We start from the raw sequence: 24,698 nt of genomic DNA on the forward strand, positions 1-24,698 counted from the left end.
GTAAGCACTGATTACTTTCTTGAGTAACAGATAATTAGTTGGTGTTACTGCAGAGCTGTTTCCATGGTAATCTTGCATGCCATTGTCAAGAGAATAATGCAACTTTAGAAATGTTCCAATAAAGCATGAAGAATCGAGTGAAAATATGTTTATTCTTAATGTTTTGTTTGTATTTCCACTTCTTTGCTAATGAAGCTAGCTAGCGTAAGTCAAATGTTGCTGTTTACGGTGAAATTGTTTATCTTCATAATGATACCGTCAGGAAATGGACGTTACATTTTGGACAAAAGATGCTAATGCTCCACTTTTATATTTAAATTTGTTTTTCCTCTAATCACTAGTGCTTTTATATGTTCTAAGCAAAACTAATGGGTATTCAGAGCATTGCTGCATGTTCAATTACTAGCAAAATTGACAGGGCGACTGAAAATTGCCAGTGATTTTCCACTCATGAAATGTACGCCTGTAGAACAACACTGACAAGTCATGTCGCTGACAGTTTGATGAATCGCACCAATCACAGACCTGTTCCATTGTGTTAATGGGATAATTTGGAAAAACCTTCAAGTTGTCATGCTTGGTGGCTTTTGTTGTGCTCCCTTATATGCATTCAGCTGTTCTTCTCTGACTCCGGCCAAGGTCTGATACCTTCAAGGCATATGAACTCAGAAGACTCTGAGGAAGGAAAGAACTGCCGATTGCCTCGCACAGTATTCTATCATATATTGATCCTGCTTGTTTAAGTGAATCTGTTTTCTTTGGAATTTATGAAGCCCTCTGGCACTTATGAGTTTGAGTTGACTGTGAGCTTTGGTCTTAAATATTTGGCCCTCTGAGGTAATTCGAGAGGCTTCTTCGGTTCAGGCGGAAGGCAATTTACCAACCTCATAAACTGGGACAATATAACATTATAAGCATAGTAAGGTATAGTGTTTTTCCTATCATTCCCTGGGGGGACTCCATTATTGCTGTGCTTTCCCATTCAATATTGAACTTTCAGCTTCACGAAGGAAGTTAAGGTGAACAAAAAATTGGATTTGTTACGTGCTATTTATTACCTTGGTGAAATGACACATGGAATTGATGGTTTTGTGTCGGTTACAACCTTCACTCTTGGTCAAAGGTTCTTGTGTAAATGTTTAAACAACCGTTTGTCTGTGGTGACAGTGAATATTGTTATTGGTTTGTATTAGATTCTGTCTTTGTCAAAGAAAGCCCTCAAATTGAATATATTGTTGACACTTAATTTTTTAAAGGTTACATGTTAATTTATAAATATTCAATTATTTATTCATTTAAATTAAGTTTATATATTTATTTATAAATATTTTATCATATATGTATTCAAATATAATATGATTTAATTATTTATAAATTTGTTATAAGTATAATATTTCTAATATATATAATATGCTTTTGGACACATGTAACTTAAAAAGTATTATTATTTGTAAAATTATTCAATAACTCTTTCCCACTCTTTATGTCAAAAAGGTTTGTTAGTTTTTTGTGTGGGATCACAATTATTCATTTTATAATAAGGCGTACTATCTAAAAATATTATTATAGTGTACCTTTACACATTTAATGGTCCTAAAGCAGCTACATGTGTGTAGTTTGAACTTATTAATAAATCAAATTCAATATAGTACAAGGAAACAGTTTGGATGGACAAATACATTTAGTAAATTTATATGACCCATTTCCCAGATCTGCGAGTACAGAATATCAGATTATATTTTATCAACAAAAACGTATTATCCCATGGACTGTTCACAATGGTGTTTTAGATCCAATCAAAAACTGGATGTTTTTGCTTTTCTGAAAACTCCTAACGCCTGGTTTGTTGCAGACTGGCTTCAGAGGCATGTATATTTAATAGACAGTGTCTCCAAGTGATGGAAGAGATTGTGGGTAGACCGCCGAACTGATGCACGCACCCATTCCTTAGGTCGCTCAGGAGAGGTGATGTTTATTTCCTGTGCTCTAGAAAAAAAAATCAACTCTGAATTCCAAGTCAGTGAATGAACATGACGAATGATGCGCAATAATCCATTGATCGTTGTGATGTTTGCTCACAGCAGGCCTAAATCGCTCCCTAACAGATTCTTTGCACTGTTTGCATTCCTTCATGTTCGCTGAAGCGAACAGATGTCTCCGGATGCCTTTTTGATCAGTCGTTGTTCTAATCTCATCCAAAATTTATATTGCTATCAGATAGAAGATATCTTACCCGTGGCTTTGTCCTGTACTTATTTTTGCAGTTTCCTGTGTGAAATGACATGTTGTGTCAGCTATTCTCTGCAATGATAGTATCTGTTAAGGGACAGCACACGTTCCACTGTTTTATTGATGTGTCTAGTTACTCATTTCAGGCTATTGTGACTGTCTAAAAAAACAAGTTTAAAGCAGCTTGGAAAGCTCAAAAGCTTTGACCCGATGAACCTCGCTTAACCCTGTCTATTTTCCAGCGGAAACACAGGAGGTTTGTCTATTTCTGAGCCACGACCCTTGTTAAATTTTATCAGTCAGAAATAAGCTGAGCTCCTCTCACGCTTTCCTGTTCCCTTCAGGGCGGCGATGGCTTCAAAAATCAATGTGATATCTGGAGGTGACTGGGAGCAGAGAATATCAGTTTTATCCCTCAGGCTTCTGCTGAAATATCCAATGTTCTCGACACAGTTCCACACAGCCTTTGACATGCGCAGCTTTCTTTGTGGCACTTTTTATATCTTCCCCTCAGTTACTTTTGCTTCCCTTTAATTTGTGGAGTTTCTTTGAAAAAAGGTAAAAGCAGGGACTTAGTTGAAAGGTTTTCTAATATCCAAGAGCAGCTATGAAACTATAGCTTTAGGTTGTTTCTCAAGTGTACGCTGGGAGTTAAAGGGACAGTTCACCCAAGAATAATATTTGGAAGAATGCTTGTAACCAAACAATTCTTGACCACAATTTACTGCCAGAGTAGGAAAAATTGCTTTGAAATTTATAAAAGAAATGTATACCGATTTGGAACAACCTGAGGGTGAGTAAATGATGAGAGAAGTTTCATTTTTGGATGAACTGTTCCTTTAATAAATTCCCTACCAACCCCGAAATAGTAGCATTGGTTTAACAGAAAGTGTGCGTTCCATAAATGATCGGATGTTTAATCAAATTTCATTCAATGATAAATATAGATGAACAAAAAATTGATAGAAAATATTTATTATTCTTTAAAAACAGGAAGCGATTGGTCAAACAATTGGGCGCAGAATCAGGACGTTTCTCCAGACTGTGATTATTTTTACTTTTCAAATATGTAATTTCTTTTCAACCTGAATTATACGTAAAAGTAACACATTACCGATCCGTTGTTATGGGTATTAGAAGCAATTGAGAAATGCAGCCTGTTGCTTTTAACACAGCATTCGCTTGCACTATTTTTGATTTGTTGATGATGAACGTGCGAAGGCTACCGAGCGGTCTTGTGTATTTTACATCCCTCACAAAACCCTGTTCAAACAATAATGGCAAGTCTGAGCTCTGTCCCCAGGAGCCCAAAGGCTGTGCCTTAAGAAGTGGACCTGACCACGACAGGCCAGAGTCAAGAGACAAACAAACTGTAGCTTTGATTTTGGTCAGCCTCTAGGTATGAATTAAACAGCATGTGGTTTTAAACGATGCTTGGATGAATATCATTAGACAATTGGATGAATAGTACAAACCGACATTGGACCAGCTTATTATTGCTCAGGGGTTACCTTTATTTGCCTATGACAGTCATAGAGAATCAAAATTTATCACATACTGTAACCAAGACCTCCCACTGAAAAGCCATTTCTTTGTGGATTTGAGAGAAGACCTGATACATATTTCATGTTTGAAAAACAATTTCAGACAGACCACTATCTAAAAAAACATATTCATGGAAACAAAGAAGCTGGAAGTTCTCCCAAGAGCACTCTTTGCTGGCACAGCCCAGCATTAATCATGGGCCGGGTGTCTGTGAATGGTGAGGAAGAGGAAACTTTCCAGGCAATCCTTTTTGATGACATTATTGCATCTGGGGCTTCTTGGCTTGAGTTTTAGAGGGTCTTTTCCAGCTTTACCCAGACCCACATACTCAAATAACAGCCTTACCATGATGACAAATAGAGCTGCGGGCTGTGTATCCCGGTAATTGCATCAGTACCTTTGAACCTCATATGAGGATGCACCTGCTTTTAAAGGGCACTGAATCCTTCAAATGTCATTCAAACTTTAATGGACTTGTCTACCTGAAATCCACCAGGCATTTATCAAAGACCATTTGGTGGTGATGGCAGAACTATGTAAGGTGGATATTCTTTGAATGCAGAAGCTGGTCTTGTAATGGATGTGAGGACTTTCTCTACCCCTAACTAGCAATCCAGGGGAAATTTCAGAATTGAAGCTGTTGGGGTGACTTTAACGTGAGATGATGTTGCTCAAAATATATTGAGTGGTTTAAAGGGATAGCTCACCCAAAAATCTAAGTCCTGTCAAGTTATTTACCCTCATGTCAATGAAAACCTTCTTTGGGACACAAAAAAAGCTATTTTGAGGTTTTGTGTTCATCCAATGTCATCCAATGTTGTTTGGTTACCAACGTTCTTCAAAATATATTTTTTTGGGCACTGACAGGTGAATTAAATGAACATTCTGTCTTCATTTACTCATTTAAATCCGAACATTTCTTTGTCCTGATGAACACAGAGAAAGATATTTGGAAGAATGCTTGTAACCAAACAGGTCTTGGCCACCATTCAGCTAGCATAGTACGAAAAATTGCTTTATAAATTTCTTTGTTCTGTTGAATGCAAAATAATGTTTGAAGAACGTATGAAGGAATACATTTCTGGGGCACCATTTTTTAACTATTGTCATTTTTCCTACTATGGTAGTCAATGGTGGCCAAGAACTGTTTGGTTACAAGCATTCTTCCAAATATCTTTCTCTGTGTTCATCAGAACAAAGAAATTTGGAACAATTCAATTGGGAGTAAATGATGACAGAATTATTATTTTTGTGTTAACTGTCCCTTTAAATGGAGGTCTTAGGTTGGTTGAGATGAAAAGCAGACGACTGAAGCTTACTTAAGTCAAGTCTAGCCGTGCCTTTTGTGGAGTCCATTCAGGTCAGAAGTGAGAGACAAATTGTGTATGAGATTCCGATGAGCTGAAAGTCATCATGGGAACGTTGATTAATCAGGTAGATAAGTAATGACGGTATGTTGATCTCTCAGAGTTCAAAGGACCCACACTGTGTTAACAGAGGGTTTCTTCCTCTGGTAATTAATCTGTGGCAATAGGTAAAGAGCGCTGGGTCTCTCACGGGACATGCATGGGTGCTGCTCTTTCACACTGTTGTAGCGTAATTAGATATACCGCAAAAGAGCTGGAATGCAGTGATGCTGTGGCAATGAAGAATGCATACCTAGAATGAACTCCCACAATGCACCTTTCTGACCTAATTACAGAACCTTTGAGGATTCCGGAAAGTGGAGGAGAACCATTGTGAACCTAATTTGCCCAGCTCATTAATATTAAATAAGGGATGTAAGGATCACTCCGGTTCACTTCGTCATTTGGAAATTAGGTGTGAAAGATGTTTCAAGTGGATTGCCAGTTTAACATTATCTGTATTTTCCTGTAGAAAGTAAAATAGATAACTTTGAACAATTACAATTCCAAAATGACCGTAAAAGGGATAGTTGGCCCTCCAAAAAATTCTGTCATAATTTATTCACCCTCATGTTGTTTAAAATCTGCATGTGGCTCTTTCTTCTTTGGAACACAATAGAAGATATTGGAGAATTGTCTCAGTGGTTTTGTGTCTATACAACAGTAGTCAATGTGGCCAATGTAGTTTGGTTACCGACGTTCTTCAAAATATCTTCTTTTGTGTTCTGCAGATGGAAGTTAGTCATAAAGGTTTAGAATTACAAGAGGGTGAGTAAATGATGCAATAACTTATTTAACAGGCTTCATCGGAACAGTAAATATGAAGTAACTTAAAATGTCTGTAAACTCGTAAATAATACTTAATGAATGGTAAATAATACTAAAATGGTAAATGAACTGGCTTTATTCATGTCTTAATCATTTTAATTGATTGAATCAACTTGAAAATACGTTAGTTTAGACAAACAAAAGTAAAAGTCACCTGAGAAGAAATAGCTTCTTAAAGTAACAGTTGTACAAAACAATTGCTTTTTCTTTAAAGGCATGTTCCAACCTCACACAAAAACAATACATTTTATTGCTCAGCTAATAAAAAAATAGACAGCCAATTCGAATCTATTCGACTTTAAATGGTTCAAGCATTTAAAACATGATACTGCAGCGCACAAGCTTAACATAACATTATGGTTCTTTGGTGTGAACGCTAATATAATTATTGTTATTTTAAAGTCATGTTTGGTGTCTTTTATCCTTAATCTGAATCCTATCTGGTCTTCTTTCAGCATTGTGTTTTATAAACTCACAGTTTACACCATAACCTCATCAGCTTTGTTTTCTCGACTCTCAGACAAGGTACTAACATTGATTTGATGTTGTTGTCGTCACATTATGTCATTTAACATAATATGCTTTATACACAAAAGCCATCTGTTTTCCAACCGTCCAACAGATCCAGCTGTTTGCCACGCTGTTCTTCCAAAAATCTGCTTAATACGATCGTGTAAGCACAATATGTACAAAGAACCTGATGGATGGCGTATGAGCACACCCTCAACATTTGAAAGACAAATTCATCAGAGGTAATGGCGTGTAAGGTATTTTGGCCTTGTTCGTGCCAAGCGAACTGCGCCCACGAGAGAGAACGGGTGAGAAGGAGAGAAAGGTTGTTCCATGTTTTGTGGTGTGTGACAGATAGGTAAACTGGTCACAAGGGTCTTTCAATGAGGTAATGTCTTTCCACCAGCTCGTGATTAATGATTGAAGAGAACTCATTCTTCTGAGCAAGATTCAACCTGGTTATTATTTTCCGATGACTTTTGCCCTTTGTGATAGCATCATAGTAAATAACGTCTCTGTGATTTATCAATCTTCAGTAGCTGATGCAGGTTTGTTAACCTGGACCTTCATTGCCTTGAATCAGCTCTCTGTGGAGCTTCAGATTTGTAATTTGATGCTTGTCAGCCTATTGATCATCTTCATATGGAATAGATGGCGGCTGACTTGAATGGCCTGTAATCAACTTGAAAGAGGAGCAGACTGCGGAAAATTGATGTCCTACTTTTTTGTAACTAAATGGTTGGGAGGTCAATCTGTACTGTAGGTTGTAGAATATTTTTAGGTGTTTGTCATTTTGGCTGTAGTTTATATGGGTTGACTCGGAGAGCATGGTGCTAGGAACACCAATGTCATGGGTTTGGAAACAACTCATAATATTGTCTTGTCTGGGGAAAATGTTCTATTTCTTTATTTATAAATCTTTACTATCGGTCACCCTTCACATCTGTCTGTGGGTTTTGCAAGTATTTAAACAATGAAAAGTATTAAAATAAGTCAATTTGACAAAGCAGTTTTTATTTGTTTTAAAAATATTGTTTTTCTATTACTGAATAGAAGGGGTTTTGAAAATACAAGGCCAAATGCATAAATATGCAATTGCGGGATTATGGATGAGACATTTTTAGTTAAAACTTAAAATATGAATTCTCAGAGAATGTGTTTATTACCAGTATATTGAATCATCTTTTTAATATTTATGATCGAGTCCAGACATTAGAAATATCAGTCTATGCACGCGTTTTATGTTTTAAATAAGAGAAAAAATCATGCATTATGGATGTGAATTTTTTTTACATTTTTGAGAGAGAACATACTTTGTAGGATTTCTTTTAATTAAAATGTGCAAACCAGAAGCAATAATACCCCACGAAGGGATTGCTCTTTATTGATTTCTTTTATGGATGTGACAATTTTATTGCTTGACTATTTAAAACTTTGTTTAAAAAACACATCAATTTCGTTCAAAACATTAATAGAGACATTACATGGGTATTTAAACCACCTCAAACTGATACATCTGATCAGTATGGTAAACACCTTTGGTAAAAACTTTTTTAATCTTAAAGTTGACAGTTGCATTGAATTGCCCGAATGTAGATACTCTTTATAATAAATCTAATCTAATGCATAATTTGTTTCTTTTATCATAGGTTCTGGTCTGAATGATGGAGAATGGCATGATGTTCGCTTCCTGGCCAAAGAGAACTTTGCCATGCTGACCATTGATGGCGATGAAGCGTCGGCTGTGAGAACCAACTCACCTGTGCAGATCACAACAGGAAGCACGTACCACTTTGGAGGTGCGTTTTTATATGATTTTGTTAACACTGAGACCAACTTTACATTGACTGACTCAAGAGAAAAGTACGATGAGAACAGATTTCAGATTTTCTCAGTATTCCTGGTGCACAGGAGGCTGGTGCGGATTCACAAAGTCCTTTGAATTCAGTTCTGCTTAGAGTCACAGGCTCCGCTTGAAAGGATATGCAAACTTTTCTCGCTGCGCATGCATAAACATGACCCTTTAAAGAAAGAAATCTTGATGGGCATTAAAAATGCTGATATGCTTTTATGTTTTATCTCGTTTAATTGGAAAACTGAAGAAAATTAACAGAGGGATGGTCTATAATGGAGGAAATAATTGGCCCGACAGATTAGTGGGAACGTTTGAGGTTCTGCTTCCATTGCCTTTTAACTCTCATGGGGTCTGGTTTGTCAAGGCAGAATGTCAGCGTAGATTTTGATGTACAGATGAATAAAAAGTGTATTACTTATTTAAAATACACTTAGGGCTATAACTGCACCTTCCAGAAAAAACAATGGGCCACACAGTGTGACTGAGATAAAAGTCAAATGCGATCCAAAGAAGGGCTTCTCACTGATGTCTCCAGTTGACAGGCTAAAACTTTGTTAGGAAGTTGTCATGAAATCAGTCGGAGAGCTTGATTCGTTTGGATAAAAGTTTCTAAAAATCCAACAATGCTGCAAGAGTAATTGTTGGTCTTTTTATGAATTTCTTAAGCAAAATTTTTTTAACCATGCATCTTTTCATTCTATCCGTGTGCTAAGGCACTGTGACCTTCTTCATCTTTTCAAAGCTAGAGCTCCAAAGTTTGTGTCACCAGACAAGCTCATTTCCCCACTCTGATAGAAACATGCCCACCCCGTGCCCTCTTCAGCCCACCATCTGTCCAATCAGACCGTTGGCAGATAGTCAGAGATAAGAAGGTGGGCAGCGGCTCAGAGAGGCAAGTATGCAAAGGACGCCCATCAGTTCGGGTAAAAAGCGGTGTCTGCCGCTATCAACCTGACTGACTGTTTAGGCTGAGGGATTGCACGGCTGATAGCTTTATCAGCCTCGCACATCTTCCAAAAGAGCTAAATGAGGTAAGAAGCGCAGTCCCCCTGCTCTAGAACTGGCTCGGCCCGACAGCGCATTTACACATGACAGCCCTTAAAATGAGATCAAAAGCTTCACTTCTCCTCCCCGCGCTACTGTTGGTTCACCTGCGCGTTGCTATTATTATCAATCATGCTGCTTCATCCATCACTTGTATATTCCAGGGAAGAGCTAAATCTGCCGTCTGATTTGTTTACTAGTGACAATAGAGCATCCGTATGCCCGTTATGTAACATTTTGGTTATTTCGGTGGGAATGTGAACATTGAAAATTAAATGGTGAATCTAATTCATACAAGCAGGTTTCAGTCTTTGTTTTGTTACAGGTTATGTTTCTGTTTGTTGTGTTCAGATATTATGTTTAATTACATATTGGTTGCAAGCGGTTAGAGTTGTAACAAGCCTGGGTCTCTTTAACAAGTAAAATCTACTTGATTAGTCTCTTTTTTCCCTGTTTTATTTTTTTTTCTCTTTGACTCAAAAAGGAAAATTCTGTGATCATTTAAAACCTGATGATTTTCTTTCTTCTGCATAGCACAAAATCAGATATTTTGAAGAATGCTGGTACCAGACAACAGCGCTACCCATTTACTTTTGTTGTATGGACACAAAAAAATCAATGCAAGTCAGTTCCGTCGTTGTTCGGTTACCAACATTCTTCAAAATATCTTCTTTTGTGTTTAGACTGTCATACAGTAATGACAGAATTTTCATTTTTGTGTGAACTATCCCTTTATAAATGAATCAATGAGCGCTTTACAAAACAGCCACTCCTGAATCTCCTTCTATGGTTTGAGCTGCAAGTTGCGTGTTAACACTGGCCTCAGAGCACATTAGTTTTAATGCGGTAAAGTCATTAAAGACAGCCTGATCAGTCATTGTTAACAATGGCAAGGTCAGCAGCAAAACAAGCAATTGCAGGCCCAGATTGAATTTCCACAGGCAGCCTATGAAAAATAGTTCCTGTACTAAATCATGTATTCCATTCTCCTCTCTTGCATTAATGTGAACATGCGTTCTCATGTTGCCAGATTGACACAGCATAACAATTGTGCTGTCATTCCTATGCATTGACCGACGCTTGTTCATCTGGCCTGTTGTATGATTGAGAGCTCGCTTCTCAGAATCAATATGAATGAGGAAGTTGAATCGGGGAATTGGCTTCATCTCCCTTCAGGAAACAATCCTTCGATGTTTAAATGGTTCAAATGGGATGGCATGAAATCCCTCATGTAACAAGTATTAACATTTAACTATTGTTTCTTTTTCTAGTTTCTCAAAGGCAGAATATCCCATGTGGGTGGCATTTTGTCACAGCTTTCTCAAGCAATTTTCCTCCTTAAATAGAAATATGTAGATAAACACAAGACAGAGTATGGTTTTTGCTGTGTGCAGATTGGAAAGTGAACTCCCTGTTGGTTATTACTCTTATCAGTTATGAGATAATGACTCTAAATTCCAAAGACAGTAATGTGTGTTTGTTCAAGATAAGCTCGTGGTAGCTGCTCGGTTATACACCAGATTTACATACACCAGATCCTCATTATAGAGTCAGACACACCCCTATGATACTGTAAGAATTTTGTACTAAATGTCTGAGACATTTTCAGACATTGAGACTCCTGGTATTTCCTTGTTTCTGTTGTTGCAAATATGCAATCCAACTTTTGTTTGATGTACAAATAAGAAGCGCTTTTGAGAATTGAGCTTAAACACCAGATGTCAGCAGGGTATTAAACCATAAAGAGTAATATTCATGATTCGGTGTGATCATTTTTACTACCACTATCACCCAACACAACTATTTTTCTGGTTAATTTGTAACCCTCTGCCGGTAAGCAAAAACAAAAGAAATCGCCTCATTCATTGTTTTCCGAACCTCTCCACTGGGACATCCACCTTCAATAAATATTACAATCTGTATTCCATTTTAAAATCAGAGTTATGATCGTGCACAGACTTTACCTCCCCCTCACTCAACAAAAAACCCAAGATACTGATCGTGAGCTCATGTGAACAAACATGATTATATTCAGCACATATTTGATCATTTAAGTCCTTGTGGAATATTCTGACACATAAAAAAATCTCCCCTCAGTTTTCATATCTTCAAAACAAAGTGTCTCACTTGTATTTGTCTGTTTTTAGTAGAACATGGAGAATAACTGTTTGTTTTACCTAAGAACTAACGGTAACACTTTCCTTGAAGCATGTATGTATAATGCATTATAAAAGTAGTTTTAAAACATTGTAATACACCGTTTAATGCATTGTAATATCTTATAAATAATTGTTATTACAGTTAATACATTATAACACTGAGCAATTCATTGTTACACCAAACATTTTAAATTGGTTATACTTCTTTACAACTACATATAATGCATTACAACACACACATTATGAAGAATTATAGTGCATTTTACCCTTTAATGACTAATATCCATGCATGCTTCAAGGGAAGTGTTTTCAAACTAACTTAAGAGCTGATGCTATCCTGACTTGGTTGGATGCTGAGCCAAATCCCATTTTACAGATGATGATTCTGCTGCACATTTGTGCCAGACCTTACCAACTTAATGCCTGTCTGACGGGAGATGGCAGCTGATTGGATATTGTAATAAAACAGACACCGGTGAACAAAGAGCCTCAGAGTTCCTCTCCAGCGGACTTGAGTTTACAACAGCCATCAACCTTAAGGAGGTCAACTTTTGGTTTAATGTCTTTAAAAGTGGAATCAATGAAACAAAGTGTTACAAATATCCAAGTCAGAGTAAACAAAACGGTGCACCCGGGTTTTTTTTAAGCGAAGAATAGTTTAACCATAGGAACCCTGATAAATCTTCAAATTCCCTTTGCCGGTTATGAATTATAATTGGAGCACATAAACGCTCATTAATCTTACAGTAGATGTTCTGTGATCTCTGCATTATAGTCGTGCGTGCCAGGGTGTGAATTGGACTGAGTCAGCTTCGGTCTCTCTACCATAATTTACAATGTTATCTTGTCGCAAAAGTTACTCTCCTCAATTAATTACGACACCAAGATGGGACGAAAGCAGTCACAAGTTAGTCACATCCAAGCGTGGGTGACAAAAACCTGCCTTTTCATGCGTCCCATGCTGATCAACTGTGGCTGCTGGCAGCTTCCCAGTTACCCACAAATCCTGGCAATCATTAAGATGCCACTGCGTCCCTGCCTGAATTTGTCAGCAGATGCTCGTTTTTTTCCACAGTTTTTCCCTCTACAGCGGGACACATTTCCCTCAGCACACTTTCCGATACCCCGACTGCCCACCACACCCCTTCCAGAACCCCCTTCCTCATCTTCCGTTGACTGCTCAGGCATATAGACTCCTGGACAGGTGCAGAAAGCAGACAAGACAGATGGTTAGGCAAACTTGCGAAACTTCGTTTTTCCACTTCAATTTTTTAAAGGAGTTGCAAGCAAATGCTGTTCCCTCCAGATGCTCTAATTTGTAGATTAATGTCAGGGGGCTGCGGGGTGAATCTCAATAGGACGTTCTGTGATCAGCACAAGAGAAAATAAGCCTTGTTTACCTTCATTAGAACCATAAACAACCATGTGCATTTGACAGATGTCACGGTTTCAGGATTTCTGTATTTTTTTGTATCAGTGGTCCATTTAGAGATGTGTCTTTTGATTTTAACCTAATGCAGAACATATTTACAAATGCAGTAGAAATTGAAATTTCATTGTTTCTTTTATGGTTACCAAAGGTGTCACAATATACAGCAAGTTAGAATAAAAGTGTTTCAATTTTCATTATTGTTGTAATTCTACACACAGTACACTCATGTTTTGAGTGTGATAATACACAAATACACAAACCAGACACAATCATACCCTCAAATGGGGAAGGAATGGCGTTTTTTAGAACAGTTACCCCATTTTTATTTTCATGTGCCCATTTATGAGGAATATGGACCCTTAAATTGACACATGGATGTGTCAATTCATTTGCCTGACTGTGGAAAAACTGTGCTATAAAATAACAAAAATAATATTGACACCAAATATTGATCACCAAATATTGACATCTGACAATTAGTTGGCAAAAACTAGATTCTTTTCATCTCAAGGTTGACATTTGCATGGAATTGCAAATTTTATTTTGGTGTTTAGTTCCTATTTATTTTGCCTGCAGTAATTACTCGAATGATTATCAAACAGCGAAGAAGTTACATTAAATCTTGGCAAATATCCAGTGCAGTGAATTCTTCTAATGAATAGTGTTTTGGTGTATTTTTATCTTATTAGAAAGCATCTGCGTTGAATGTGGTTGTTTGGAACTCGAATGACCTTATGCGTTGTCATAGATATCACATTGTTAATTAGGTTAGTTTGATAAGTTTGTCCCAGTTAAGGGTCCTTATCTCCGGCTTTCGCACTTAGGACACTAGATTGCCTACACGCATGTCATTAGATCACACTCAGCGAATGTGTATGACCTTTTGATTCCTAAGCGATTTACAGTGCACCCCAATTACTGAATATGCCTTGCTCGAGGGCGTGATGGTTGTCAACAGCTCAGGGTCACCCATATCTAAAAATGAAGCAGTAATCCCTGAGTTACTATAGCAGCCCAGTTAAGTCTTCTCTGATATGAGAGCTGCACTGGAAAAAAAGAAAATACAAATGTTAACTGGTAAATAAAACAGGAAGTTGGTTGGTTGATACCTTCTCATATACAGCAAAATATATTTTCTAGTTTTTTGGAATATTAAATTCCAAAGATATGAAAATACATTTGTGGAAGGACCTGGGTGGCCAATCACTTTTGATTTATATCTTATTTTAAAAGTTACATTTATTTATATTTTCATTTATATATTTTGGTTTTGCACGTCCTATTTTATGTTATTGATGATTATCACCCTTATGATGTCCTTGAGAACCTTACAACTTTTTTGTTCTCTTTGTTTAGGTTATTTTTTAAGAACCAGAGCATCTCCGTCCCAGCGTTCATTCCAGGGCTGCATGCAGCTCATCCAGGTGGACGATCAGCTGGCCGATCTGACAGCGGTGGAGCAGGGAAGAAGCGGCGCCTTCGAGAACGTCAGCCTGGACATGTGTGCCATAATTGACAGGTCAGAACCATCCCTCCTCCCCTGCTCTGCCATTAAACAAACACTGGCTGAGACAGTGATTATCGGGTGCAGCAGACTGAGACAGTGGCTTTATTCCCTCTTGTAGAGTCTGCCTCGGGGGCAGGATCTGTTGCATTCTTCCCGTGCTCCCTGGAGCTGGCCGTCCTCTTGATACTTTATTCCTGGAGTTCAAGTAAATGAGTAGTTTAATCAGTAGGAAGATGCTTTGCTAAACCTGCCTTTCCTTTATATGTTGTTATTGAATTTTTAGAGGCGTAGACAGGAGAGCAGCTCTCGGTTATTATCTTCAGATTGATTTTACATATTCTCGCTGTCTGAGGTTTAGCATACGGTTACAGCTGAAGCAATTCGTCTCCTTTAGCATGTAGATGAATGAATGGAAATCTACGCTCTACAGTCTCGTGTGACCTGAAAATAACTGTATGCAATAAAAGACACGGTTGATTTACTAAAGTTAAAGAGAATCATGACTTGATTTTCAGCTGCATGTGAATTCATATTTTATCAATTTTCTAGCATGTCTTTTGGAATGGAAAATAGATTCGATATTTTGTATATATATATATGTGTGTGTGTGTTTGTGTGTGTGCTGGCAATTTAGTGTTTTCTTGAAATAATGACTCATCTTCCATTCTAGAGGATTTCCAAGCAGATTTGAGGTCCTTGTTCATCTATTGTGCTAGAAAACAATCATATGCTGCCAAATCACAGTTTATCAGATCATCGTAATGCTTATTAGATGTCATCAAGACCTTTTAAATATATAAATTGAATTATCTGTTCATTGAATAAAATGTGTCATCGCACATCTGGGGGTTTATTGGATGTTGTTATATGGTAAAGAATCGCTTGACAGCCCTTATAACATGATACTGTAATGTCAACTCAATGTACAACTTTCTTTCTTCTGCAGAAGACAAAAGAAGACATTTTTAGGAATGTTGATAACTGAACAACACTGGCCCCTATTGACTTCCATTGTATAGAAACAAAACACAATACCTTTCTCGAAATATCTTCTTATGTGTTCCACAGATGAAAAAGTCATAAACAGGCTCTGAATGTCATAAGAGTGAATAAAGCATGACAAAATGTTTTTTTTGACGAGCTGTCCATTTAAAATATTTAAATAAATTAAAAAACTACAAATTATAATTTCAATATAAGTATATAAATGTTTGCACGCCAGTCTGTCTGCAATCTGCATCAACCTTAAACTGACTATACGTAACATTTGAAACAATTTATTTATCCATTGCTATATTTTTCGATACTATCGATATTTTGTGGCCCTGGATGTGAATTATCATCTCAATTATAGATGTATTCATACCATTTAAAATCTTGCTTTACGCTCTTCTAATCAACTTCTTCTTTTTGTTCCTCGTTCACGTTACAAAACGAAAGGTGATCGGGCTTTCTCTATGGCTTCTACCAGACTTTGGAACAGTCATCCTCTCTAAATATTAGATCTTCCCTTTCTGTCTCCATTTTCAAACCTTCCCTATAAACATATCTCTATTCTGAGCGATTAATTGCAGATGTTTATATCTTTACATATCTCTCTATGGTTTTGATCAGTGTGATAATTTTTCTTTTGCTTTTAATTTTCTTTTTCTTTTATATAGTATTTTAATATATCTTTACAGCACTTTGGTTACAACTTCCGTTGTTTAAAATGTGCTTCGTAAATGAAATTAAACTAAACTAAACATATGTTCTATTATTTGTATATCAGCAAGCAGAAAGGTTATGCTGGTACTTTAACATTCACATGGATGGCCTTTAACTGGAAAGAATAGCCATTTAATAAGAATAGCTATTTGTGCAGTTGTTGGTAATTTGCTCATTTGAACATTTATATTTGTGGCCCATTTATGTAATCACTGACACTCCGGAAAGATAAAGTCCCACACAAGAAGCCATTGTTTACATTCCATTAGATTCCTTACGGCTCATTTTAGAAGCTTAAGATCCACTTTAATATTGTGTAAAGATGTATTGTGCATTAATGTGTCTCATTAGACTTACAGTCCAAGGCTGAGTACATTAGCAACATGATTTAAACACCAACTCAATTCATTTTGCGCATCACCGACTGAGATTCTGCTGCGTGTTTAAATTTGCATCCTCCGCCTGACAGTCGATGTTTAGATGACGGTTTCTTTCTCCGCCGCTCTGTCATTGTGTTTATTTATGCTGTTGAGATTATGGTTTATACTGCGCTACAGTTAGTTCAGGGTCCCCGGAGGAAAATCTCTCCTTTATTAGATCAGGCCAGATAGCGACTTCCTCCGCCTCCCTTCGCTCAGAACGGAGCGCTCTGTAATAACAGAGCAGGCAGGAGACTGTTCAACGCTCTCTGTGTGTTTTTTTCCGTCAGTCTAATGATGCTTCGCTGGCAAAGCTCCACAGTGCCGGCACGGCGAGGAGCAAACTCATTACGAGGAATCGAAGGGGGGGCCACTCGCTCGTCACACCATTGATTTTATGTTCGCTTTCATCAGCCGACTGATGTGCTATCAATCTTCTTTACCAAACCCATCTCTATGTTTGACGTGTAAAAGAGTATTCCACGTCCTCCCGCCAGGAGACTCTAAAACGCGACCTTGCGACTCGAATCATGCCCGTGTTCCTTCTCCGATTTTTTTCTCACCCCTACAGTATTTTACATAACTCAATTGCTCTCGCATCAAACTATTTCATGCACAAGTTGTTTCTGGGGACTTCTCGGATTGTGACTCATCCTAAATCTGTGTCACGGGGGGTGCAGGGGTGAGACGTGAGCGAAGAGAGGAGCTATAAACTAATCTGCGGCCATCTCCGGGGAGACGCTGACTGGTGTCGCACCCCGACGAGTCTAATCTGACGAAGGCGTTTGAAGCCACGTGCTTTCGCTGCTCATAATGGTCGTATTAGAAAACTGTCACTTTCCATTACAAATGCGCAGCTAGGGGTGTAAACAGCCAGAGCTGGGGGAAAACAATGCTTTGGGTCTCTTGGCTTCAATAAGATGTTTCATAGATGTAAATGCAGACAGGCACACGTGTATTTTCGCACTCTTTATCTTACTTTTGGAAATTGGAATGAAACCAACAGTATGCCAAATGACCACCCGAAGGATACGCTTGGTCAGGCTCACTGCCATGCAATCTCCGGCTCTTTGTTTGATCAGGAGCAATACTGAGATCCTTTTCACCCTTCGAAAGCTGACCCATGACCAAAATACACATGACTTAATAATTGCTGACAGCCGATTTTAATTTGCAGGCTGGCATGCATTGCCATTGTAGAGATTTGTAAAATGTAGGTTTTAACTTTGTGGCAACTGTGTAAGGAAAGCCTCTTTGTTGTCCACCCCCGTGCACCATACAGAGTCCATAAAGAAACCGAAGAGCTTGCACAAAGTCCAGACCATTTAACACCTATAGGATCAATTGGATTAGCCAGACCCATTTATCCAGCACCAGTGCTTGATCTTATCGATGCTCTTTTAGGTGCAAATCCCAACTAGCAATGTTTCAACATTTAGTGGAAGCCTTTGTGGAAGAGTAGAAGTTTTTGTGCCATGAAAGGGAGGTATTGATGCCTAAAATCTGAAAGTACTGAATACTTAGTTAATTCAGTATTATGACGAATTTCCTAGTGAAACTGCTAGTCCAGGCTCTCTTTCTGTCCACACTGGACTATTGCAATGCGCTACTGTCTGGGCTTCCTGCTTGCACAACAAAACCTAGAAGATCCAGAATGCAGAGGCAAGAGTGGTCTTCAATGAACCAAAGACAGCACACTCCTCTCTAGTTGCTAGTCTATAGTCGCTCGCATCATATTCAAGACTCTCCTCCTGGCCTGCAAGACCATCAGTGGTTTGGCCCCCCCCCGTTATCTTCATTCGCTATTTATGTACCCGTCATATCCCTACGCTCTGCAAAGGAACAACACACCTTCTCAGGATCGGCTCTGCAAAGTAACAACACACCTTCTCAGGATCGGTTACTCATCTGTGGAATGATCTGCTCGCTGCTACAAGATCAGCAGATTCTGTGGCCATCTTTAAGAATCGGCTGAAACATATTTCTTCCGTCAGTAACTGACCGATCAGTTCTGACTTCAATCTCGTTTCTACTCTTTCTATATATAGAAAAAACGTAGCTCTGTATACTGTGGTAGGCTTTGTGAGACCAGTTTTATTGCACTTGTGCTTTTTGTTGTCCTTATGTTGTTCTAGTTGTTTCCATTATTTACCTCATTTGTAAGTCGCTTTGGATATGTAAATGAAATGTAAATGAAACCGAATATTGAATATTGAATAAGCAAGTTGTCGCTTGTTTTTTTCTCCATTGCAAATTGATTAAATCTAGAAATATGGGAATTTTATTCAGTAAAGAACCTCACACTTTGAGGGTGGGGTTGAAGCGATAGTTCACCTGGAAATTCACCTGTAGTTCACCTGTATTACTTTTTTTCTTTAGAACGCAAAAAAAATATTCTATAAAGTTGTTTTGTTTGCATACAATGGAAGTCAAAGGAAGCCAGTGTTGTTTGGCTATCAGTTTGTTTGGCTATCAACATTCTTCAAAATATCTTCTTGTGTTTTGCAGATGAAAGAAAGTCAAACAGGTTTCGAATGACTATTCCTTTAAGAGAATAAGCCATTCCAGAGCTAAACTGCATTTTTAGAATTTAATTTAAGAACATTTTAAGAAAATACAATTTAATTTGTGACTTTGACAGAATTGTTCGCCACAAATGCGTGCTTACAGAGTAAATAGGGTCAGTTTTGAATGAATGTGGATTTTTAGGTTTTGAACATTCTAAAAGCGAAAATGAATGTGATGTCCATGCTTCCAAAAACTATTGGTAACTATTGGTAATATAGCGCATGTCTTATCTCACAGTGGCATGCTGCTGTTGACTCTGACTGAAGTTTTATTATTGAATTGTGTTATCAGTGCCCACATAGATTTCCAGGGACCGTTCTGTTGTTGGAGTTTGATTAATGAACATTATAAACTTTGTCACCGCACCTCTCTCCTCCGGCACAGATGGCCAATGAGGTAACCCAATTAATCTAGGCATTTCACATTCTGGAAAACTTCGTTTTGACAGCACTACCCCAAAAAAGTCCCTCAATAGCACTGCAGCAAAACTTGTAAGACTTAAGGGTCATTGTTAGAGGCTTTGTCAAAGCTCCTCCTATGAGGCCCAGGCCTAATGAGTATTAGCTCCAAGGGGATTGTTCCCTAATTTCATTTTATACCACGTTTTGCCGTGTTAATGGATTTGACACGCAGTTGGCAGGACCGTGTAGGAAACTCTGGAAATGGACAGCTTAAATTCAACACAATCTCGGCAGCGAACAAGCATCGCTTCACCAGATTGGAGTTTTTATCCTTGACCAGTTGAAAACACCTTCGATGAAGACTGTTTCTTAATTAAATCGAGGAGAAAGTCAGTGAAGCCATTAATTGTTTAAACTTTGGCGTTTTAATTAGGATTTCAGTTGGACTAAGAGAAAAGATGTTGGCAAATCTGTGCAATTTGATAATCTTGAAAATGTGTGTTTGGCTTGGTGGGAATAGTAAACTATTTTTTCCTGAGGCTGAAGTTATAGGCTCTTTGTTTAATTGAAAATGTCAACGTGTTCCCATAGTCCAGGAAAATAGATTAGCTGGTTAAACAGGAATTAGTATTTAATGTGTAAAGTTTCCTGATTACCTTATATAAATACAAAAACTAGCCATTGTCATCATCATTTTTAACAGTTGTTATGATTGAATGACATATATCGAGTTGTACAGTATGTATGAAGTAAAATGATGACATCATCATTATCATCATACCCAACACATTCTAACTATTCTGAGCTGACGCTCAGTAATGTATTTCCCATATCCAAGGTGTATTAACAAAGTTAAATAAAGGAATGCTTTCCCTTAGAGTAAATGTGGATAAACACCACTGAAGCAAATTTGTTAACATTGATATTCTATTTAAGATGAATTGCCTGTATGTGTGATGAACATACATTATTATATATTTTTTCAGATGTATGCCAAACCATTGTGAACATGGAGGCCGATGCAGTCAGACGTGGGATGGGTTTACGTGCATGTGTAATGGGACAGGGTATGCAGGAGCCACCTGTCATACATGTAAGTATGTGTATTTGCATGTACTGTATGTCTGTATATTTTTGATTATTAACAGAGAAATGTGTGTTTGTGTGTGAAATTAGTGTCAGCTGCATTCTGGGGTCCAGTCAATGACCCCTCCATCTTTAAAACTATGTTTTATATAAATTCTAAAAATGTCAAACATTCACTGTAAGGGTTGACCTTAGGGATGTGATGTAGAAATATCACTAGCTCAGTATAAAAAGTTCCCACTAAGATTCAACAAACATGCAACAAACATGCACTGCCATAGAAACAAAAGAGAAGAACAAAAGGATTTTCTTTGAAATTATGGATTATGCATGGAACGTGTGACAGTTCTGTTAGCTTACATCTAAAAAACTATTTGAGAAATTTCATGGCTTTGCATTTAAGTATGTGCTTAACATGTGAAGGTGATGTGAAGGGCTTCTTGAATTGATTGAATTGTATGAGATGTCTAGTTATGATATTTTGACATCACACGGATCAGGAATAATAAGATTGTTGATAGCTCTATTTCAACATGTTTGCTCTTTACACTTTAAATCAACATCATTTATTTAACAGCTTTGTTAAACATGAGTGGAAAGTCATGAATAATTCATATTCATATATATATTTATATCATTTTTAAATTGAGACAATAGCGCAAAGTCAATGCATTTTTTATATTATGACTGAAAACATGGTGTGCGTTTGAAAAAATCCTGTCCACCAATAGAAAGTCAATAGCGCATCTATATTGTAATAAAGAGTTTACGGTATCTTTTTATCTGACCATCATTTCCCTGAAGTCAGTATAACTTATTTAAATCTCCACAGGTTTCTATTTCCTGTGTTTTGTTTCTTTAAACATATTGATTCATAGAAAAAGGGCTACTGTATTCTCTGTGAAGTCCTTTTGGAATTGCTTCTGAAAGCTGCGATGGTTCACTGATGGTTCAGTACCAGTGCAAAGAGGAACTTTACGTGACCCCTGAAGTGAGATCAAATAAACAAGAGAGTGGAAAGATACAAAGTGGGACCGGTTGCACATACGTCGATAAAGATGAACTAATCTTGCCGTACACAAAATAAAGGTAATACTGATCAATATTAAGGCATACAAACAGTACAATTGTGTGCACTTAAACTAGATTTGTAAATTTCAAGACTCAGCATTTAAAGCTTATGATTTTCATCCAAAGTGAAAATATTGTAATTTGGGACCAACTTTTGGAAGATCAGTTCAAATGTCTTGCTAGAACACCATGGTGAAACTGTCAGATTGTAATCTCAGTAAGCAAACATAGTGCATACAGAATTGGTAATTTAATTTCCTAGTTCACTTAATTAGTTCTGCACTGCTAGCCTGCATCCCCCAATTTGTGTGAGAATTTACATAGAAACAGAATTTGATCTCATTTTCGAAATGAAGGGTTTTAATTGAAGCGATTGCAAAAATGAATTCGCCAGAACCTTCTTCAGCTGGTCTGTTTAAAAGTTGTTTGACGTAACTTTTCATATTCCCTGCAGCGGTTTATGAGCAGTCCTGTGAGGCCTACAAGCACTTGGGCAGATCATCAGACGCCTACTGGATTGACCCAGATGGAAGTGGACCTTTAGGCCCCTTCAAAGTCATCTGCAACATGACGGGTAAAGAGTGTTTTTTCGTGGTGTACCCCAGCACTATCAAAGTGCTTTTAGAGAACAGTCCCTTACACCTGTTTAATAAAACAAGCCGTGGATTACATGCTTGAGACATCTTTTTATTCCCAAAACACACCATGGTATCCGCAGAATCAATCACTAAGACATCTCAAGCCATTTGTTTCCAAGACAACCGAGCATTTCTCTATTTAGGGCGGCACTGCTAAAAGTTCTTCTAATCCAAAAAACATGTAGGGACATAAAAATGTTATCATCAGAACAGCGACTTAGTCATTGCAGAATTTTTTTTTTTATTTGATGGATACATTTTGTAATTTTTTTAGGCTGGAAGGAAAGATTACAGTTAAAGGATGTGGGGGATTTCACGGAGAGAATCTTTCATAAGCGTCATATGAGATTGAAATGAATAAAATCTTGGAATATACGGATCCATACGTACACCGTATCTCTGGAACACACAAAGAGGCTTTTCTAACTTCCAGTTCACCTATTTAATAACCATTATGGTATCCATGTGTTTTAGAAGACAAGGTGTGGACGACTGTGGTGAATAACCTGCCGGCACAGACGGCAGTAACAGGCTCCAGTCGGGAGAGAAGGACTGTACTTCAGCTCAACTACAGCGCCTCTATGGAGCAGGTCACAGCTATAACCAACAGTGCTGAACACTGTGAACAGCACATAGCCTACGCATGCCGAATGTCACGACTGCTCAACACACCAGGTATTGAGAGATGGCCATGTGTGTGTGTGTGTTAGTGTATATACAAGTGCTGGCGTTGGACTTGGATGCTATTTCCTTGTGGGTGTTAGAGGGTTAACTAAGACTGAAATGTCAAATAAATAAAAAAATTATCCAGCCATAGCGCTAGTTCCCACCAGAACAAATGAAGGTCAAGTGTCTTGGTAACAGGGTAAACTGATTGTGAAAAGGATCTCAACCTAAATAGCCCCCCAGTCACTGACACACTCCCACTTTCCCCGCTCTGGGCTTAGATCCCACACTTGTTGGCTCTTTGCCCAACTCTCGAAGTGCAATAATACTTCCAGAACACTCTTTATTTTATGATAGCACGGTTTCAAGAGAATTACTGTGTTTGCCCACTTGTTGCATATGTGTGGGCTAACAGCTGGACTTGATAAGTACTTGGTGCTAGATGTAGGCTATTGTGTGTTGTAGAAAGAATTTGGTTGAATAACAATTCACTTAGACAAAGTATAACTACATCTACAAATTATTATATTCGTAAATTGATTGGCTTAATTTTTTTTAGTTTAGTATAAACTATGGCTTCATTGGACGCATGCGCCTGGCCCGCGGATATCTTCCGGTCTGTGTTTGTTTATAAGTCTGGCTAGTGGCTGATATTATGACAATTTTTTTTACCAATTTATATTCATATTGAATTGTATAATAATTGTATTAAATAAACAGTTATAACAGTGATTAATTGTATTGTACGGACATTTTATTAAAGAGTACATAACTAAGCATTTTTAAGGTCCTACTTTAGTTTATGGAGTGTCCAACCAAGTTAATGTACATAGGTGTAAAAACACTATTATTTCATAATAATTGGCAGTTTTTCTTACCTTACTTCTTTACTGACTCTCAAATGATTCGTTTCGTGATTCATCCGTCTAATCCCCTCCTTTCCGCTAGCATAGTCTGATGTGATTGGTTAGATGGTCTAGTCTGCTGTGGTTGGTATACCGCGAATGAGCTTCACGAGCTACAGTGTTTGGGAGAGAAGAGTGAAGTTTTCGTGGGCAGTCCTAGCAAACGTAGGCGGGGACTATATGTAGTGAAGTAAATCGCTGGCGGTTCGCGAATCAGACTGGGGACGACTGGTTTGCGTGATTCCGAGTCGACTCCCTTTTTTCCAGCCAATAATTTTGGTATTCATTCACCTTCGGATTTACAATTTGGCAGACTACTTACTTTCAAACACAGCAACATTACCCAATGCATTAAATGTAATGTCTTTGTCGCATTTAAGTTTAGCTAAGTAACGGTTCTTCCACTGGTGGTAACCCAAAATAATACTGGCTAAACATACTTTGAACTAGCTAGCTAATGTAACTTGCTTTCAGAAATAATCTACAGGGATTATCCGGCATTCTTTGCGGATGTGTACAGGAAGTTAAATTTGGGGCACAAAAGCATGCATGTGCAGGAACGTTTGTTTATGCTGTTGCTCTGAAAACATCTAGTATATGCAGCAAATTTAACAATCAAATTAAAAAATCCAAAGATGATTTTTGGAACCAACGATGTAGAAAAGAACTGCCAGGAGGTTAAAAAGTAGCATTCAATTTGATCTCATGTGAATCTTTTTAGG

The 24,698-nt window shown here is 37.8% G+C and overlaps 1 protein-coding gene across 1 annotated transcript in view; it reads left to right on the forward strand.

Annotated features, from left to right (window-relative positions):
* The window catches only part of cntnap2a (contactin associated protein 2a), a 228,974-nt gene that overhangs the window by 133,735 nt on the left and 70,541 nt on the right, over positions 1–24,698 (forward strand). Inside the window, exons 9-13 of the mRNA XM_056737624.1 lie at positions 8,168–8,317; positions 14,365–14,527; positions 20,597–20,703; positions 22,222–22,341; positions 22,880–23,080. Coding sequence (XP_056593602.1) covers positions 8,168–8,317; positions 14,365–14,527; positions 20,597–20,703; positions 22,222–22,341; positions 22,880–23,080 — 741 coding nt within the window. The remainder of the gene's footprint in view (positions 1–8,167; positions 8,318–14,364; positions 14,528–20,596; positions 20,704–22,221; positions 22,342–22,879; positions 23,081–24,698) is intronic.

The sequence above is a fragment of the Triplophysa dalaica genome, chromosome 23 (genome assembly GCF_015846415.1).
Source record: "Triplophysa dalaica isolate WHDGS20190420 chromosome 23, ASM1584641v1, whole genome shotgun sequence".
In the NCBI taxonomy this organism is placed as follows: domain Eukaryota; kingdom Metazoa; phylum Chordata; class Actinopteri; order Cypriniformes; family Nemacheilidae; genus Triplophysa; species Triplophysa dalaica.